This window comes from Chiroxiphia lanceolata, chromosome 17 (assembly GCF_009829145.1).
Source record: "Chiroxiphia lanceolata isolate bChiLan1 chromosome 17, bChiLan1.pri, whole genome shotgun sequence".
NCBI classification, from domain to species: domain Eukaryota; kingdom Metazoa; phylum Chordata; class Aves; order Passeriformes; family Pipridae; genus Chiroxiphia; species Chiroxiphia lanceolata.
In genome coordinates, this window is record NC_045653.1 from 13769408 (window position 1) to 13788337 (window position 18930).

Genomic DNA, 18930 nt, shown 5'->3' on the forward strand with positions numbered 1-18930 from the left:
TCTCACCAGTACGGCCTCTGTGTCAGTCCCTCACTCACGCTGCAGTCACATCAGTTTGCACTTGGGCTTTAAGTCTGCAGAGTATAAAGTCATTTTCTGAACAGGAAAGCAACTCACACATTACAAAGTGTATGTGCCATGATCCCACCTCCACCAGATCTGGTTCTCAGCCCGCTCCAGCACTACAAAGCTATCCTGAAAGAAGTTGTAGCCTTCCCCCGTCCTACCTTAAACCAAAAAGATCCCTAAAGTGAAGCAGCCTTCCCAATTGCCTGTTCCTTTGGGAATAAACAGGTACAGAGGGTGTGGGCTGAGGTCTAGAGGTGTCCTCAATGTTTGTTAGGACTATGCCTGCACACATGACCACTGGCAGGAGGATCTCCTGGCAGCACCATGCTGAGCTAGCTGTGGAGCTGGTTGGCATAATATAAGGTGACAAAGAGCACTGCTCTGGGCTTAAAAAAATAAAGTAAGATCTGAAGACAGCACACATGCAGGTAAGAGTAGGAACCAGCCTGGAGCAGATTGTGGGGGAGTTTGCTGTAGCACATGACCCTCTGTGCTCAGGACAGCCATGTATCACTAACCCCCTAGTTAACCTCAGCATCCAAGGCCATGAGGAGGGATCTGTGCTGTGGGCTGGGTTATTATCCTTCCTTATTACTCTCACTTCATCACACAGAGGAGCTGATGGAAGTCACTCCTGGTGCAGTCAGGGAGCCCAGCTCCAGTGAATCTCCAGCTCTGGACACCCAGCTGAGGTGGGCAGCAGGAGATGGCGAGGAAGAATGTGCAAGGACTGGTCCATACTATGACAACATCTGCCAGACAGGAGACAGCCTCGGCAGCACGAGGTGGCCAGAAGCATTCCATGGCCCCTAACCCTCTACATGCCACCTGGATTTGTGTGCATATGGCCATGACCTCTATACACCTCCTTCCAAGCAAAGCAGCCACCACAAAGATGCTTTCAAAACCAGCTTTCTGTATTGTGGCTACAAACCCTGCTCACTCGCCTGATTACTTCCTCTCCAAACAAGCACATTACACTGAACTGCTCCTGGTTGTCATTCCCCTCAACACACACCCACTCCACCAAGAATTTCCCCTGCATGGCACAGCATTTTCCCTCCTGGGGCAGTTCTGCTTTTATAGAATGGAGAGGAGTCAGTCTGCCTGGCCCAGGGACCACACGCACTGTCCATCCAAGTCACACCTGCATGCACAGTCCCTCAAGCAAACTGATCTTGGGCTTCTGGAAACAGAAAAAAAAAATTAAACTCGACCCTAATGTGCCTTCCAACCCTGAGAACAAATGTATTTAACTTTACTAATGACATTTTCAAAGTGCGTTGTGTAGATCCACCTCCCTTCCCCACCTTCCGTGGAAACGTTCTGTGACTGTATCTTAAAAGAATCAGAGGAAATGCAGTCACAAAAATCATAGTATGGTTCTGTAAACCCATGGCCATAGAATAGCTTCCTTCATTTTGCCCTTCAAATGTTCAGTCTCAAAATGGTGACATTCTCCTGTCTGGATTAATGCAGACAATCCATGGGTATATCACATTCATGGAGAGCAACAGGACAAATGGGCCCAGCAAGCAAAGAGGCACCACTGAAATGTCATTTCCTGAAATGACTAACTACTAAACTACAAGGGAGAGAAGCAGAAGAAAAATAAAATGCATGTTGAGAAACACATTTGTTCCGGGCAACGAATTCTAACATTCAAGGTGTGTCAGTTCCCTTCTCCCTTTAAAAATTGCAGTTGGCAGAGAAATAACACAGGCTGGCCACCATTGTTCCTAACCCAGTGCTCAGTATGAAGGGTTACCTAACTCTTGTGTTGAAAATAAAAAATAAACAGCTGTCAGTTACCAACACAATGCAAACATGCTGGAAGTGGAAGGGAGTGTCAGAATACAACACATTTGGAGGGTGAGCGAATCACATTTTTACATGACACATCAAGAAATGTCTAGATAATCTTGAGAAGGCCACACACAGGGCCCTTTAGACAATTCTAGATCATAAATCCTACTGTAGTAGCCAGGAACAGAGATTCTCCAGCCAAGCTCAGCACAGCTCCTACAGGCAGATTTTAGACTGAGCTTGGAGCAGGACTCTTGAGCACAAAGAAACCTTAAGTAGAGTTTTAAAAAAATCTCAGCTCCCAAAGCCCGTTCTGTACTCTTTGGAAAAACACACCTGCACACCACATGGGTGGAGGAAGAGGAGTGACTGAAAACTCTCATCCCGCACTTTGAGCCACTTCATGCTGACTTATTCTGGAAATGTGTGCTCTTAGCCTTACTGTCCCTTTGGCAAAGGTCACCTTAGCACAAATCCTACCTGCCTGGCAAGAGGGAAACAACCCCAGCAAGGATCATTCAGACAGCACCACCCTTTGTACACCAGCTACTAAAATATGGAGCACCTAAATAAACAGCTTCCTTTTTTAGGCCATGATTCCTGAGGAGGGAGAACAATACCCTCCTAGACAGCTATTTCTTACTGAAAGAATTCCTGGCTAAATAGGGCATTCTTTTTCCAGGCTCCTGATAAAGAAGTGACCACAATAGTTGCACGTGATCCGGGTACACCCTCCGGGGGCATCTGCTATGTCCTGGGCACGTTGCCACTTCTCCTTCCCCTGCTGCTCTTTGCAACATGCAGGTGTCACACACGAAACAGTCACTGGTTAAAAAAGGACGTTCTAACCAGAAGCCGAGTGAGCAGCACCCTAGAAATCATGATCTCAGTGTTTCCTTTTCCCCTTTAACACATGTTCTCTTCACAGCTGTCTCCGACTTCTGTTTGAGCTAAAGAGGAAGAAAAGGAAAATTGAGAATGCCCCAATACAGTTTACTTTCCAGGTCCACTTTAAACCTTCTTCCACAGAGCAGGGGTGTGGGGCAAGGCTCCTCATGGGAAGAACACCCTCTTTTCCAGGAGAAGGGCATGGTTCCCTAAGCTGGAGCAGCCTGGAGAGGAGAGACAGCTGAATCAGGAGCACAGACAAACAAGCACGACCATGCCCTCACAAAGGTCAGCATGGAAATAAATTCACAAACTGGGCTGCAGGCGAGCCTCAGCACAAATGTCTTTGTGCCACAGCACTTCACCACATCATAGGAGTTCTCTGCCTGCCCAGGGCAGGAAGGACCCTCAAATCACACCTCAAGCTCAGCTGCTGCCGTGCCCATGCGATGCCTTCAGTTACAGGCCAGCAACCAAACAGGGAGGAGCATCAAATTCAGAAGGAATTCAAGTCAACCCCTCCTAAAACACCAGCTCACATCTTGTGATCCCAGGGACCTTTGGATAAATCAGTTATTTGGCTGTGGAAAGACACACAGCAATTAATACCAACAGTCCTACCTTGCACTAGCTTGGAGTTTTAGTCAGCTATGACTAAACAACCAAAATTTTTGCTGGCATAGGAAAGTCAGTCCTATAAGGGACTATAAAAGAAAGAGGTAAGTGAGAATTAATATCTAAGTGCTGGCTTGCACATCTATGAGAGCCAAGCACAGCAGATTTCAGGAAAGGAAACCAATTTTCTACCTAGAATTAACAGAGGAAGTGTCGAGTATCACAATTTATGCTCAGCAATGTGCTGTCAGCAGACAGCCCTGACAGGGCCGGGATTTTCCTGTGTTCATTTGTGCACTGGCTGAGCTGGAGCTTCTGCAAAGATAAATTCTCCGAAGGCCCAAGTGAGAACTCAGCAGCAGTGGCTCATGTCCACCACACACTGCCTCTGCCTTGCACAATCCTTTCCAGGAGCAGGTCCGGGAACAAGGAACAAAATGTGTCAAACCTGCCTCGGCACTGTGAAATTCACAGCATGAGGAAAGGAAAACATGCAGCAAAGCCGCTTAGGGAACTTCCCATATGAGGCATGGAAAAAAGTCATGAAAGACTGTCAGAGATCATAATCTGAGTTCCCGTAGCCAGAATATTCCACACCCACGACTGATGTGAGCCTATCACCTCCCAGAGAAGCTGAAATCCCCTTTGGTCCTCCTCCTCTCTTTTCCAGGTGACAATGGGTCTTGTGGCAACTCCCCCATCCACCGAAACACCCCGGGGCTGCCTCCTCTCCTTTTTCCAGCAAAGAACTTATCTTCAAAATGCTCCATTGTCCCAAGCAGCCTTGGGGATTTTGCTATTCAGACAGTCACAATTCTCATACCTGAAGCCAAGCAAGCAGGATGTCTCACTGAGGCCACCAAAATGAGCTCCGGCAGCCAAGAGCTGACCACAGAAGGGGTACAGTAGAGCATGAGGGATTCTGGCACCTGGCCATTTCATGAGGCTAAAGAGAAGAAACCACAATGTAGCAGAAGAAACCTCCCAAAAGAAGCCAAGCCCTGCACACAACACAGCCCTGTAATGGAAAGGTGCTGCCAGGGCATACCAGGACTCAAAACAACATCCTGGTGCCTGGTGGCCTAAAGCTAAAAAATGAGCACAGCTGGGCAGCAGCTGCCAAACAGCCTCGGTGCCTACAGGAACTACCCTAGAGATGAAAGGAAATATCCAGGACAATAATTTCTTGTATGTTTGGTATTTGTGTCTTTTTAGCAAGGACTGCTCTGCCAAGTTATTGAATGCACTGACACCAGTGCAGATGGGCAGGGAGCAGGGTCTGGGGAAGCCTTATCTCCAAAATCCTCCACTGTCTCACACAGCCTTGGGGATCTTACTATTCAGACACTGATAATTCTCATATCTGAAGCCAAGCAAGCAGGACAGCTCACTGAGGCTACCAGAACAAGACCCAGCAGCCAAGGGTTGATCACAGAGGGGGTATGGCAGGGCATCAGGGACTCTGTCTTTTTAGCAAGGGCTGGCCAGCCAAGTTACTGAATGCACTGGCTCAGGGCAGGGGCAGGGCTGGGGATGCCCAGGGCAGGTGGATGTGAGAGAGCCGGTGTTGGTCACCGGGCACAGCCTCCTCTCCTCCAGGCTGAACAGGCCAAGTGCCCTCAAAGTGGCTCAATATAACAGCCCTTAAGTACACGCGGCCTTTCCGAAAACAACAAAACCCTCGGCGAACACTCAAACGAGCCCGGGTCGCCCCGTGCCCGGGGGGCTGCGGGCGGGGCCGGCGCCGGGTCCTCCCGCCCGCCAGGGGGCGCTGCGGCGGCGGCGCGGCCCGTGCGGCGCGCGGCGGGCCGGCCATGGCGGCGCAGTTCCGCAGCTACGTGTGGGACCCCGCGCTGATCGTGGCGCAGATGGTGCTGCTGCAGGCGGGCTACTACAGCTCGCTCGGGCTCTGGCTCGCCCTCCTCGGCACCCTGGGCAGCACCGGGCCCTCCCTCCAGCAGGTCTTCAGCGACGAGGTGAGGGCGCGCCCCGGGAAGCCGCCGTGGGCACACAGGCCTCTGGAGCGGGGTGGGGGTGTGCTGGGGGAGTCAGACCCCGCTCCCAGTGTGGGCATTCCCGGTGTTAGGGAGAGCTCCCCGCCCAGGGAGCACCCCAGTGTGGGGGCAGAGGTCCCCCAGCCCCGTATAGCTGCCCCCCAGCACACAGACCCGCTGTCTGTGTGGGTGCCCCCAGAGTAGAGCCCTCCCTTTGAATAGGGGGTGCCCCGGGGTAGAGGCAGCACCTCGATGTGCAGATGGTACCTCGGGTTAGAGACAGTACCCCGATATAGAGACAGACACCCTGTATAGGTTGGTACCCCTGTGTAGAGACACCACCTCGCTGTATAGGGGATACCCCCTTATAGAGACAAACACCCTGTATAGGAACCCCAGTATAAAGGCAACTGCCCCTGCCCATATAGGTAACCCCAGTATGGACCCCCCCCTCCCCGGTTTAAGAGGTTCCCTTCAGAATAGAACTAGACCTTTCCCTTTCCCATAGGTCCCCCCAGACATTCAGGCAGAACTGCCCAGGCTCCTGGTGTAGTTCCTGATCCGTGTGGGGCCGTGCTGATGTGGCTGGGCCACGGGAGCAGATTTTGGGCTACGATTTGTGCCGCGGGTTCCTACTAATAGTCCCATGTAGATTTTAGGCTTCTCAACCCCGCCGGGGAGGCTCTCCATGATGGCTTTCATCCTCAATGCACTCACCTGGTAAGTCTGCAGCCAGCTGGAGCACCTGCGTCTTGTCCTTCCTTAACGTTGAACCATAAGAGAATTCAGTGTGATGTCCTGCCTCTCTGAAAGCGTCTCCCAAAATCCCTGTGCCTGGTCGAGCATGTCTGCTGAGGGCAGTTGGGAACTGCTGACTCCTGGCTTTCTAGAACCTGGAAAAGTCATTTAACTTCACTGCCTCAATTTCCCAGCTGGGAATGAGGTTTGCTTCTGTGAGAGATTTTACTGAAAGTTAGAATTAATGGATCTCAGCAAACACTGATCTGTAAAGATTTATGAATTTAGCCACTGCACAGAGATTACTGGGGGAGATAGTTTAAGAATTCCTACCTGTTCTTTGCACTAAAATCTCCTTTCCCTGCCATCATGTAATTAAAAAGCTGTAAGAATGTAAGTCTTGCTGCAGTGGCCGGGAGAGAGGTCAAAACCAACCTATTCTTAAAACATCTGAAGAAGTTTTAAAACCGCTAAATAACCAGCACTGCTGACAGCTCTTGCTGCACCCCCTTTTCCACGGGCCCAGCGCATCTCGTTCACCTCCTGCCCTTACCTTTGCAGCGCCCTGGCCTTGCTGTACTTCATCCGCCGCGGGAAGCAGTGCCTGGATTTCACGGTCACGGTGCACTTCTTCCACCTCCTGGGCTGCTGGATCTACAACTCGCGCTTCCCGTCGACGCTGACGTGGTGGCTGGTGCACGTGGTGTGCACGGCGCTGATGGCGGCCATCGGGGAGTACCTGTGCATGCGGATAGAGCTGCGGGAGATCCCCCTCAACTCCGCCCCCAAGTCCAACGTATAGACTCGCCCTGGCGACGGACACGCCGCGGTAACGCCGTTGTCTCCAGCACAAGTGCATCCCACGCGCCTCAGAATCATCCCTGAAGAAGCACAGCAGGTCTGTTGAGACTTTGTTATTAATTTTCTTTTTTTCCCCCCCCCGGACCTCGGTGGCTGCATGAGTGTGAGCATCTCCTCTGGCATCAGCTGGCAGCGGGGGAGGAGCAGATGTTTATTTTGTTAACACGAAGCATTAACGTGACTGTACGGAGAGTGTGCCCTTAAACTCTTCGCTCAAGAGACTGTTAAAAGCCAGGTAGCAAAACTTGGTGCGTAAGGAGCATTTGGAACCTAAAGATGTGGGAGTGCCCTGTGTGGGGAACACAGTGGTCAGCTCTTCTTGCGGGAGCTGGCACGGTGAGCAGTGGGGCTGGGAGCTGCTGCTTCCAATCTGTGCCTGATTTGGGCTTTGGTTGGGAAAGGAGTCAAGGAAGTGAATGGATGGGGAAAAGGAAAATAGTTGTACTTACCTGAATCACCAGCTGAGTCACTAAATAACCTATAACGTTAGATGGGTTTGTTTTGCTGTTTCCATGTTTGATACATAGAGGTGACAGACGGCAGTTTGCTGAAGAAACCTTTTGTAATAATAAAAACATTATGTTGCTGTGAGTGTGTTATGGCTCTCCTGGGAAGCTGAGCCCTTCAAGGAGTACCACGAGTGTCTGTATCATGGCAACAGAAGGATGCAGCCAGAGAACACCTGGCTGTGAGATGCCCACTGTCTGGGGCACATAACATTTCCTACAATAAACATTGCATACCTCTGCTCTGAAAGGAAGGCATCAGTGAGTGCTGTCTTGGGAAGTCAGCTGGCATAATCCCACTTCGGGAGGAGTGCCAGCAGTCCAGGGTCTCTCCATGTTCAACCTGAGGCTGGAGGTGTCCTGGAGCCACCTGCTGCTCTTCCCACTTGTCTGGGTGTTCCTGCCCGGCTTCAGAATTCTAGCAACAGATCTGGTTTGGTAGAGGTGATGTTAAATAAGAGACTGCTGTTATTTCTCGAAATAACAGGATGTGCCTTTATTTAGAGACACTTCAAACAAACTTCACCAGGCAGTGACACCCCCCTTACTGCTGAGGGGCCAGAGCTTGGTGATTCCTCCAGATCCCACAGGCCAAGCAAGGAGACCCACATCCTGCCTGGGTTCTGCTGAGGGGTGACCAGTTTGTGCAATCCCAAACAAGGACCAAGCCAGGTCTAAAGACAGATTTTTCTCCTGTGCAGCATCTTGCTGCAGTAACTTCCCTTTGTACGTTAATATTTGTAATGTTAACTTGCATAAGTTATTTGCTAATTCAGCTTGTTGAAAAGTGGTGGGATGATGTGGAGATACAGAAGTTGATAAACTCTTTAAAGCTGCTCTTTTGACTTCTTTCTTGGGGAACTGAGCTGTATTTCAGTCCCTGCTCTCACACTCAGACACTGTAAATTGAGGTAGGATAACATCCTGTGCTTTACATACTCTCCAGGGCTGCCTCAGAGAAGGATTTCTGTCTAAACAAATGTAACCAGCACTTTTTATATTCTGGGATTTCACCAGGAGCCCTTCCTGACCAAACCCCCTGTAAGCAGAGTTTCAAACAGCAGCAGCCTTTCAAAGGGAAGAGTTTACACAAGTGTTTTTCTGGGCAGGAGCCAGCCTGGAGGGCCACCCTGAGGTCACTTCCTAGAGCTGCCCTTGCAGCAAGACAGTCCATCCCTTCTCAAAATCAGCTCAGTTCTCATATACAAGGATACTTGCCTTTCTCCCAGTTACCTCAGCCTGGATGTAAACTGGTCTCCAGTAGGTGCCAGTATCTCCCTCAGAAAGGAGGAGCAGGAGTGTGCCTGTGGTTGGGATCAGGGTGGAGCAGAGGGCAGTTCTGCCTCGGGGTAACAAGCACTGACAGTGTTGTTAGTCATCTTTTAAGACTCCCTCAGGGTCATTTTGTCCTCTCCTGCTTTTTGTTGCTATTCTTGAGAAAGAACATCCCAGTCCTGCAGGGACAGGGAAAGTTTGCAGGTTTACCTCAAGGCTTAACACCACACCAAAGCATGGTGTGAACTCTGTGTTCTTTGGGGTTGTTCTTAGGGTAAGTGGGAGCTAAAGACTAATTACAGTGAACATGAGACCAAGGAGGGAAAGCCACATTCTTCCAGCTGATCCCAGAGTTGCTGTGAGCCCATATTAACAGAGCTGCTACCTTTGTTCCCCTGCAAGAACAGAGATGAAGACTTTGGACCAAGGAACGCTTACCCTTTCTTTTTGAATGCATAAGATATGCTGTAACTGCTTCAGCAGCCTCCCTGGGGGGTGAAATCTGGGTACTTTGCATCTGGAGAGGCTCAGAGAGTCTCTCTGAGCCAGGAGGAGAATCCTTGACAAATGTGGCTTTCACATTGAGGCTGCAGGACACCCCAGGAGCTGCACTGCATCAGCAGGAGTGTGCTATAGGGTCAGAAATGCTTTCTGAAAGGCTGCTGACTGCCCAGGGGGACTGAATCTGGGTATTACTTTTTTTTTAAAGGAATTCTACTGTAATTGTCCTAGTCATAGAGGAAGTTCTGCTAAAAATGAAATATTGATTGAGGAAACTCATCACTCCCATACTGTGAGACCTAATTTTCTCTCACATGCTTTCAGTCAGATTTAGAAGCACCTTTGGCTTTAAAAAAAATCTGCTGCTCCATACCAGAACAGTGACAGATGGTCTTTGTTTCTTAATGAATCTTTGGGGTTTTTTGTGTGCAATAGTTGAGGGATTTGCTTCCAGGGAAGATATGTCCCAACACCTGCTCTTCTCCAAGACAGTGGCAGTGTCAGCCAGCCATTGGCATCCATGATTTTGCAAAAAGAAGACTTGGAGATCTGAGAATCCCTTTCCTCAAAGCTGTTTTAGAGCAGAAAGTTTTAACAGAGAGGAACTCCAAATTCAAAGAGAAGGTAAGGGTTGTGGGATATTGGGGGGGCTGTGCTTATTTGTTTTCCTAAAGGCATTAAACAGCTGTTCTAAACAAAGAGCAAGTACAGGATTTGGATCCAAAATACTCCAGCCTTGGTTGTACATGACACCCACCTGCTTCAGCTTTCCCCAGCTACAAGCCACAGGCAGGACAGGAGATAACAGGGCAGGGGGAACAGGATCAAACAACAAACACTGCTGTTGGAGTGGAAGAAGAATTAAAGAATGAAGCATCTGAGTGGTTCACTCCAGGTTTTGCCGTGCTCTGGTTTCCCCTGTCTCCACTGCTCACCCTAAGGCTTTGTGCCCCAGATGCTCAGTACTGAGTACATGAGTAACAACTCTGTTTGCAGGAAGTCAAGTTGCACTGTCTGAACACCAGCTGACTTATTTCTTGGAATTTGCCTCAATGGATTTGTTCCCTTGTGCTGCTGCAGGAGCAGAGTGTTGATGGTAGTGAAGGTAAGAGGAAGAACACATGAGTGCCAAAGGAGAGCAGTATGACCCAGCACCACTGCTGGCAAAAAGATCCTTTGCTGTAGAAGCTTGCCCACCACCTGGAATCCATCCAGTGGGATCTGTGGGGCTGGCAGGGCCCTGGGTCCCCTGCTCACATTGTAGAGCACATCCCCCACTAGTTACAGCTCCCATGGCCCTGTGCAGCCAGGAGGGCACAGAGCTCCAGCAGCATCCTTAAAGCACAGACTGCCTTGGACTGCCCAAGAATATTGCTGTTTTTCTCTGACATATTCAGAAATCACTTGCAAACACCCCTCTGTCCCACATACTTGCAGGCTTGTACTGAAGCTGCAAAACTAACAACATTCTGAGCCACAAAAGAAGAAAATGTGCTGTCAAGCAAAAGCCAGGACAAACAACTACCATGCTGTAGGCTCTACAACACACTTTAATACTCTGGAATTACACATTTCTACCCACAGAGCTGCTTACAAGTACCTTGGGGAAAGCTTCAAAGCAGGAGTTGCTATAAATCCCTTTTGTCCTGCCTTGACACTCTCCCTCAATCAAAATATTTTTGCTCTCTATGTCCTTAGAAAAGGGATTTACACATAACACAGGAGTTACTCAGGAATCCAGATGTGTACCAGACAAGTCATGCAGCTGTGATGATTCTTCACCAGGGGTTTCACCATGTTCTTAAAGCAAAAGGGCCAATACAGGGCAGAAGGTCTCCCTTATGCCTGTGACAGGACAGACACCACCCCCTGCACCTCACAGAACAGTGGTAAAAATGCCCATCTTGTTCTCAGTGCTCAAATCCAAAACTTGGAGAGTTGATCTGGTGGAAAGAGTCAGCAAAGTACACAGGTTTCCTTCCAGTAGCCATAGAAGAGTGGGAAGAGTCCAACATTTGCCATTTTTCCAGAATTTATCACTTTTCCCTAAATCTTCTGCCCCATACCTATAAGCTCCCAAATTCTCCAGACAGCCAGATCTGTGTCTGTGTCTTGAAGCAGAAGTGGACAGGCATTATTCCAAATTACAGACCAACAGGAACACCCAGGAGATTCTGCCAAGTTCTCCCATGTCCCACAGGCACAGGATGGAGCTGAGTGTCTCTGAGCTCCACACAGGATATTCCTCAGGTTTGGAAAAAGGATCAGAAAGATGCCAGGGCACAAACTGCCACTGCTTTTAATGGGATACTCACGGAGCTGCAGTTTATAAGTTCACCCAAGTGACGATGAAGGGGATACTGAGGATGGAAACGTTGGGAACGTGGGTCCAGGCAGAGCTTTGGGCCATGCTGGGGCTGCAGAGGTCGAACAAGCTGCCTTGAAATCTGTTTTTTCGGGACTCCCTTCTCAGTGTCTCCCAGACAGCTGCTGCTTCCTTCTGGCATTCCCAGAGTGCCGTCAGGGCACAGGTGTGGAATTCATCCCAGTACCTGCAGCCAGGGGAGACGCCACACTGTCAGTCCCTTTGCATTCCCACAGTGCTGGATGCCAGGCAGAGCCTCTCTGCCCTGATCCTGCCCTCTGAGCAGTGACAACCCCTATGTTTTGTGCAAGTTGCCCAGACTATTCATTCCCTCCATCATCTGCCAGAGTATCTTGGCTAAAACTCCAAACCTCAAAACACTGAAATTATTTAATCTTTTTTTTCCCCCCCGTCTCTGGAAGTCAATAAAATCCATTATTTTCCATCAACAAATGTTTCCCTTCAGCACCAAGCACCCTGAGTATCTCACACAGGCTGCAAACAAAGGCCCAGCGCATCTCATTCATTGCTTTCTCCAAGCTTTCTCCAAGTGGAGTCAAGGGCAAATGGGAGCACAAAGCACAGAGAAGGACAACAGCTCCCACAGAGCATTGCAGCATGAACTGAGGTATGGGCAGGGGCAGGAGGAGTTATTCACTGTGTTCTCATTAGAGTCATCTCCGTTTTTCTGCTGGGTATTGCCTGTGTGAGTAGATGTTCAGTGCACAGAGGCTTCTGGGAGGAAAAAACAAGACAGGCAAAGATAACCCATAGTCCTGCAGCAATAAACTGGGAGCTGCTCACTGAAGACCCCTTTGCCTGCCTCTCCTGTGGACAGCAACTTGGGTTTTATTTTCTCTTCCAGACTAGAACCAGGCAGGGAAAAGCCCCAGCAGAAACAGGGCTGAAAACCACAGCCCCCAAGAAAATTCTCCCAGGAGGGACACAATGACACCACCCCACCCATCCCAACGCACAGGGGCCAGTGCCACGTGGGATGACCCCATGATGCATTCACCCAGAGCAGTATCCAGCCTGCCAAGGCTTTATTCCTTCCCTGAGCTCCTCCCTTACCTTTGGTGAAGCCCCGTGGGGGCTCTGTAGCAGCTGGTTTTGAGCCCTTTCCAGTGAGCTCCCTGCCCACTGGTGCCAGGCTGAGCAGGGTGGGGTGGGTTCCAGCTGTCTGGGGACAAGGACAGCAGGGACCAGGCTGGGCCATGTCCCCCCTATATGGTGTGAGGGAGGACCAGAACAGGCACCTCCCCTGGTTTTTTTTGGCTGCTGAGTATGGGACAACCAGACTCTGTACCAGACTCCCCAAAGGCTGCTGTCGGTGCTGCTTTGTGACAGGGAGGGCACTCACAGCCTGGCAGGTTCTGTGTCCTCCTGAGCATGTCTGTAAGTCCCAACTCAGCTGAATTCACACTCAGGATCTCTGTTTTGTAGGTATGCACTCAGGAAATAAAACAGCAGGAGCTCAAGTCTTAGCAAATGCCACGGGAACCTCTGGAAGTGGTTCCTCTCCAAAGTCAAAACTTCCTCATAGGACAGATAATGCTCTATGGCACACTTGCCACTGACCTTCCCCCATAACTTCTTTCAGAGAGAGTTTCTTATACCTGAAAAGTAAATCTTCAAAGGAGTGCATGCCCTGACACCCAACACTGGGACAAGGCAGGCACCAGCCACAGGCAGCACCCCCTGAGTCCCAGGGGGCTTCCCAGGCTCTGCCAGCCCCCAGCCCAGAGCAAGCTGCACCCCCAGGCACCCCTGCCCTCCCCTGCACCTCAGCTCTGCTGTCCTGTCCTTGGGCATCATCTCCAGCCCTTGGCAAGCTGGGACTGCCTGGAGGACAGGAGCAATTGCTCTGTCACCTTCCCTGTGTGTGCCAGGACACCAGGCACACGTGCCACCCCTGGGGAAGGGGCTGCAGCCCAGCTGGATGAGTGGGGACCCTGCACACTGGAAGGGCACAGCTCGGGGTTGTGTGGGTGCCCTGTGCTGGAGATGACACCCTGTGCACACAGGCAAACACGAACACTCTGCTTGCTTAGCTGTCCTCACATCAGAACACCAGCTGTGGGAGAGTTCATTAAACCGAGTCACTGTGGCAGAATAAACGTTCCCAGATAATGAGAAAACCTGGTGCCAACCCAGGCAAACTCTGGCACTCCTGAGCTGCAGCAGCAGAAGGCAGCTCTGCCAGGTGAGAGTTAAACTCGACCCACGTCTTCAGGCAAGAGAAGGTTGGAGGAAGGTGAAGGGGGATGGCAGCTCCTGCCTGGATCTGCTTTCAGCTGGGATGGCAATTCCCAGTGCTTCACCCTTCACAGCCCCCATCTGCTCAGGCAGACTGTTGGTGAGTTGCTGCTCTAGGGCAGCACCACACAGAGTTGAGACACCATCAGCTCCCCCAGCAGCTCCTGGTTCCGTGTCCATCCCTCGCCATGCTCCTGGAAAGGGGACCACAGCACCAGGGATGCAAACAGCGGTGGATAAGATTGAGAGTCAAAGGCAAATAATTTGAAAATACCTGGCAGGGAGCAGGGACATCATCAGTTTGCTCCTCCAGGCACAGTGAGCCTGGCTAGCAGTGCATTAGGACCAGGAGAAGAAGCTGGCATGTCCCTGAAGGTGCAGAGCAGGGAAGATCCCAGGACCTGTTCTGCAGTGGTTTGTGCCCCAGAGCTGTCAGAAAACCTCAATTTGCACATTTCACATGAGCTTCAGCAAAGGAATCGCTCCTCCAGCAGTCAATGACAGCATGGGCTGGGCTGCCTGCTCAGGTGTGTTTTCATACCAAGAAGCCTCATTTAACAAAACCAAAAAAGGTATCAATTGCTGTCCAAACCAGAGTAGACCCCATTTCAACCCACCCTTAGGCACATCCCAAAGACACTGTTCATCCTGAGCCAGGCTGTCTCCTGGAGAAAGGGGAATACAGAGCAGGTCACAGCCTGCAGGGTGGTTTCCAGCAGCTTGGAAAACCTGACCCCAGGGCACTCAGTCCTCTGCCTGGCCCTGCCAGGTTTCCACTGCCCCCAGGCATGTGGGTTTTCCCTTCGTTGCTGTCTGCATTTCCTCATAACTCCTGTTTGCTCCCCACAGCTTGCTGCTGGGGACACAGGGCTGCCTCCTTCTCTGCAGACACTTCCACCTTGCTGCTTCTTTCCCCAAACCTGCCCAACACCACCCCTCCTTACCCAGCTCTTCTTCTTCTGTTCAAGTTAACACCCTCCTGACACTGTCACCTCAGGGCATCGCTACAAACTCAGGAAAACCAGGGCTGGGCAAATCCAAGCCTGAAGGACAAAGGGTCTGGGTGGGGAGAGACAAGGCTGGCTTTGGGCAGCAGGACCCACCAGGGGCTGGGTGCAGGCTGCTCCTGGGAGCGCTGGGCCCTGGGGCAGAGTAGCCACCTGCACATCACTGCCTGAGACCCGGGGTCCAGGGGAGACTTTCCTGGGAGCAGAGTGGGTCAGGTCCCACCAGCCCTGCTCCTCCCAGCTGCAGGAGTGCAGAGGCTGGCAGAACAAGTTCTAGGGGCTGGACCTCCTTGACCAGGGAAACAAACTTCGGTGGGAGACAAGCAGGAGATGGACAGATGGACAGACAAAGGAAGGGAGCTCACCAGGTCTGTCTGAAACCAGAGCGAGGTGTGGAACACATGAGTATGTGCAGGCACGACAGGACCCGGGAGGGCTGAAGGAGACGACTTCACACAAGGGCAATACCAAAAGCCACGCTGGCCATGCACTGTACTCACCTGCAGACTCGGTGTAGCCCCTGCAGCTCGATGCCCTCCTCCTCCTCGTAGGTGGCCATGCTGTCCCCCAGCTTGAGGACGCAGTCCGAGAGGCCCCGGTAAGCGTCGGCGCAGGCGGGTCCCGCTGCCAGCAGCCCGGCCAGGTGCCCTGCCAGCACCGGGGGCCAAGTGAGGAGGGGAACTCTGGGGATGGAGCCCCAGGGTGCCCCGGCCCCTTCCACGGCCCCCCGCCCGAGCCCGGTGTTCGCCGAGAGCCCGGTGGGCACGGGGTGACCCCCGCCCAATCCACCCGAGATGAGCTCCCGGCCCGGGGCGGCGGGCAGGGACCGGCGGGGGGCACGGCCAGGGAGAGCCGCGAGGACCCGGCCCGGGACGGAGGGAGAGAAGGAAGGGACCCCTCATGGCATCGACCCCCTCCCGGACAGCCCAGACACCCCCTCACCCAGGGCGAGGAGCAGCACGGCCGGACCCCTCCGCTGCCCCATCCCGCTGCCGGCTCCGCCCGGGCTCGGGCTCCAGCCCCTGTGCCGGTGCCCGCACCCCCGGGGCCGGCAGCGCTCCCCTCTCTCCCGCCTCCGCGGGGAGGGCGCCCGACCCCGGTCGCCGCTAATAAGCGGCTTCGGCCGCGGCTAATTAAGGAGGAGGCTGGGCCGAGGCTAACGAGCGCTCGGGGGCATCCCCGGGCCCAGCCCCCGCACCCCCGGCTCCTGTAGCCCCGGGATCCCGCACCCCTGCCCATCCCAGCATCGCATCCCCCGGCACTCTCTGCAGCACCCACGGCTCCCACACCCTGCACCCCCTCCAGGACCCTGCACCCATGGGGTCCATGGCACCCCAGAACCAGCACCCTCACACCAAAGCCCCCCGGCCCCTCCCCATCACAGCCTGCACTGCCCACTCCACGTGTCCCCCCGAGTGGGGGACGTGGGCCCGTGCCCGCTGCCAGCAGCAGGAATCTGGGCAGGGCAAGGATCCCTCACTGGCCTTTGGGCTCTGGACTGGCACAGGTTAAGTCAATACAGGGTGGGAAGCAAAGCCCGGAGAGCTTGGAGGTTCAAAGCCTTAAACATCAGCACCTACAGCTCCAAAACCTTCTGTCCAGATCCTGCCTCCAGCCATTCCCAAGGCTGTCATGGCCTTCAGGGCATCCACTGGGATTTTGTATCCCTGCGGCCTGATCCCAGCTCTCACCCCAGGAGTCCCCTTTGCTCCCACAGGAAGGGAAGCAGGAGTTTTCCTGCCTGCTTTGGGGGCATCGCTGCAAGGGCTGGTCACCCACCCTGGAGCTGCTCCATGGGGTGCCTGGGCCAGGCTGAGGGGCCATCCCCCACCTCAGCTTGGAGATCCCTGTGCTCCCTGGAGCACAGGCTCCAAAGGAAACCCTGGGAATGGAGACACAGTATCCGTGTCACTCTGGCAAAAATTTATTTACAGACAAGCACCACGTGCCCCATCTCCATCAGTCTTGGAAGACAAGCAAGTGGCACAGTTATTTCAGTCAGGCTATTGGTGCATATTCCATGTGCCACCAGCCTGGGATATGCAGGGGAGTATCTGACCCAGAGGTGCCACTGCATCCCCACACACAGGGTATGTGGCAGTCCCCAGTACAAGCCACCATCCTCTGCACTACCACAGCCTCTGTTACTCAAAGCAACTCCAGAGCCCTGCAAATGTTCCAGCAGAGCAGAACTGGCCAGCCCTGAGTGGCTCCTGGATTCCTGAGGGCTGGATCAGTACCCGAATTCTTCAACAAAGGGGGTCAATGGCTGGGAAGGGCTGGAACAGGTGAACCCCAGCTCTGCACCGACGTACTGCAAGGCCTTTGTCACCTCTGTTGATGCAGGAGGATTAAAAAAGCTGCCTGGCCCAGTGAAGTTGGTGCATTTACTCGGGGCAAACACATCACCACTGAACATGGCTTGCAGCACGGCTGGGAAGGAGCCAGCCTGCTCAAACTATGGGGCAAGAAGGCAAGAGTGCAGGGCAAGGGGGCTTCCCCCACCCCAGCCTGATGCAGGACTTCCCCTCACTCTGTTCAGGTGTCTGCCCAAGTGCTCCAGGAATGCCCCTTCTTCACCCAGAGCTGGGGCTGGATGTCCTGCTGCCTGTGCACCCCCTCCCAGCTCTAGCAGCTCCCGTGCCAGCAGCAACCACGGGTTGGGGCCCCAGGATGTGGGGACACGACGTCCCAGGGCTTGGCAGGAGCCTCCCCCAGCAGGGACCGTTAGCACTGGGACTGGGATCCTTCCCCTGGGACAGGGCATGGCCAAGGAGCCGGCTGGCTCCTGGCACAGGGCGGTGCTGTGAACGCCATCCAGGCTCCCCCCACCGCTCCTCACCCGCGGAGATGCTCCGTTTCAGCAGCCACATTCCTTCGAGGGTGTTTACGGCTCTTCTGTCTCCCCATCGTCCCAGGCTGAAATCGCCCCTTTTAAGGGAGCCACAGGGCCACAAGTTGCTGGAGCCTTGCCTGCTGCAGGCTGCTTCCCTGAGATGTATCGCCTCGTTTACTGGGAAAGCAGCCTTGCCTTGCCTTGCCTCTTGTTCTTCTCTTGACTCCACAATTTCCTGGTGGAGTCAAGCTGCAGCTCACTCCCAGCCCCGTCCACGCACGCCTCCTAGAGAATAAGATCTATTTTCACCAGCAAATGATTCACCTGTGCCTGGAACTGGTTTGCCTTTCCCTGAGCAGCCAATTTCTCCCCACAACTCCTGACTCACCTCCCAAACCTCTAAGAGACGGGAAAAACCTGAGTGGGAAGGTCAGGAGGAACATGTCACCTTACATTTTCTTCTGATGACAGGTGCACTTTGATGCTGGTCCCCTGGGGATGTGGCAGGAGCTGGGCTCTGTGTCGTGGAGACAATAGGTGTCATTCTGACCCGGGCTGGTGACCCAGGGACCTGAGCACTTGCGGTTAGGGTGAGGGTTGTTGACACAAGACAGTGCTGTGAGCCTGCACAAGGAGGCAGGGATGCTGCAGCAGCTGAGACAGACCCTGCAAGGCTTATTCTTAGGGCTCCCTACCAGAAGTGGAGACTCCACCGACTCCAGCGTCACCTCTATCCCCTCTCACCTTTTGGCCGGGGGCAGGCACGCTTTGCTATGAGAGAAAAAAAAATCATTATGTGGAGCTGGCTTGCCTGCAATGGTTTAATTGCAATAAAATGTGTGCCCCGCTGAGCGGCACGGCTTGTGCTGGAGAGCCAGGATGAGTCAGGCTCCGTGCAGATGATATCACTGCTTTTCCAACGCCCTCCCAGCAAGGCAGGATGGAGGGGCCACAGCAGTGAGGGGCCTAGGAACGTGTCACTCTGCACAGGCAGCACCCTCATGTGCTGTCTCTGCAGTGAGGATTCGGGATGCAGAGAGCCCAAGGGAACTCGGGGTGCTCTGGAAACTCGTGTGTGCACAAACAGCCTCCACACCTCGCAGCAGTAACCGGTGCCAATCCACACAGACATGTCACATAGCAGAGACCTGAGCTAATCCCACGGCCCTGCCTGCTCGCCTCCCTGCTGGCAAGGCAGGGCAGGGCAGGG

General features: G+C 53.1%; 2 protein-coding genes across 4 annotated transcripts; one reads left to right on the forward strand and one right to left on the reverse strand.

Annotated features, from left to right (window-relative positions):
• The first annotated feature begins 5162 nt into the window (after positions 1 to 5162).
• On the forward strand, positions 5163 to 8309 carry SYS1 (SYS1 golgi trafficking protein). 2 transcript variants are annotated; one of them, XM_032704603.1, is made up of 3 exons: positions 5163 to 5354; positions 6025 to 6092; positions 6672 to 7727. In XM_032704603.1, the coding sequence occupies exons 1-3, from the start codon at positions 5193 to 5195 to the stop codon at positions 6910 to 6912; spliced, it is 471 nt and encodes a 156-aa protein (XP_032560494.1). In that variant the 5' UTR covers positions 5163 to 5192; the 3' UTR covers positions 6913 to 7727. The 2 variants fall into 2 exon arrangements, with proteins under 2 accessions (XP_032560494.1, XP_032560493.1); XM_032704602.1 differs by lacking the exon at positions 6025 to 6092 and having other exon boundaries at positions 5178 to 5354; positions 6672 to 8309.
• On the reverse strand, positions 7852 to 15869 carry LOC116795179 (neuritin-like). Of its 2 annotated transcripts, XM_032704605.1 has the most exons (4): positions 15827 to 15869; positions 15385 to 15532; positions 11565 to 11805; positions 7852 to 7862 (listed from the first exon to the last, which is right to left on the reverse strand). In XM_032704605.1, exons 1-3 carry the CDS (start codon positions 15867 to 15869, stop codon positions 11580 to 11582), a joined length of 417 nt encoding a protein of 138 aa, XP_032560496.1. In that variant the 3' UTR covers positions 7852 to 7862; positions 11565 to 11579. The 2 variants fall into 2 exon arrangements, with proteins under 2 accessions (XP_032560496.1, XP_032560495.1); XM_032704604.1 differs by lacking the exon at positions 7852 to 7862 and having other exon boundaries at positions 10787 to 11805.
• Between the last annotated feature and the right edge of the window lie 3061 nt (positions 15870 to 18930).

What these genes read in the sequence shown, in the direction of transcription:
- LOC116795179 (XM_032704605.1), bottom strand. Translation starts at nt 15,869, where the DNA reads ATGGGGCAGCGGAGGGGTCCGGCCGTGCTGCTCCTCGCCCTGG. An exon ending in CGTGCTGCTCCTCGCCCTGG is followed by an intron (nt 15,533 to 15,826) that starts GTGAGGGGGTGT and finishes CGGTGCTGGCAG; the next exon opens with GGCACCTGGCCGGGCTGCTG. An exon ending in GGGCTACACCGAGTCTGCAG is followed by an intron (nt 11,806 to 15,384) that starts GTGAGTACAGTG and finishes CCCTGGCTGCAG; the next exon opens with GTACTGGGATGAATTCCACA.
- SYS1 (XM_032704602.1), top strand. Translation starts at nt 5,193, where the DNA reads ATGGCGGCGCAGTTCCGCAGCTACGTGTGGGACCCCGCGCTGATCGTG. An exon ending in AGCAGGTCTTCAGCGACGAG is followed by an intron (nt 5,355 to 6,671) that starts GTGAGGGCGCGC and finishes TTACCTTTGCAG; the next exon opens with CGCCCTGGCCTTGCTGTACT.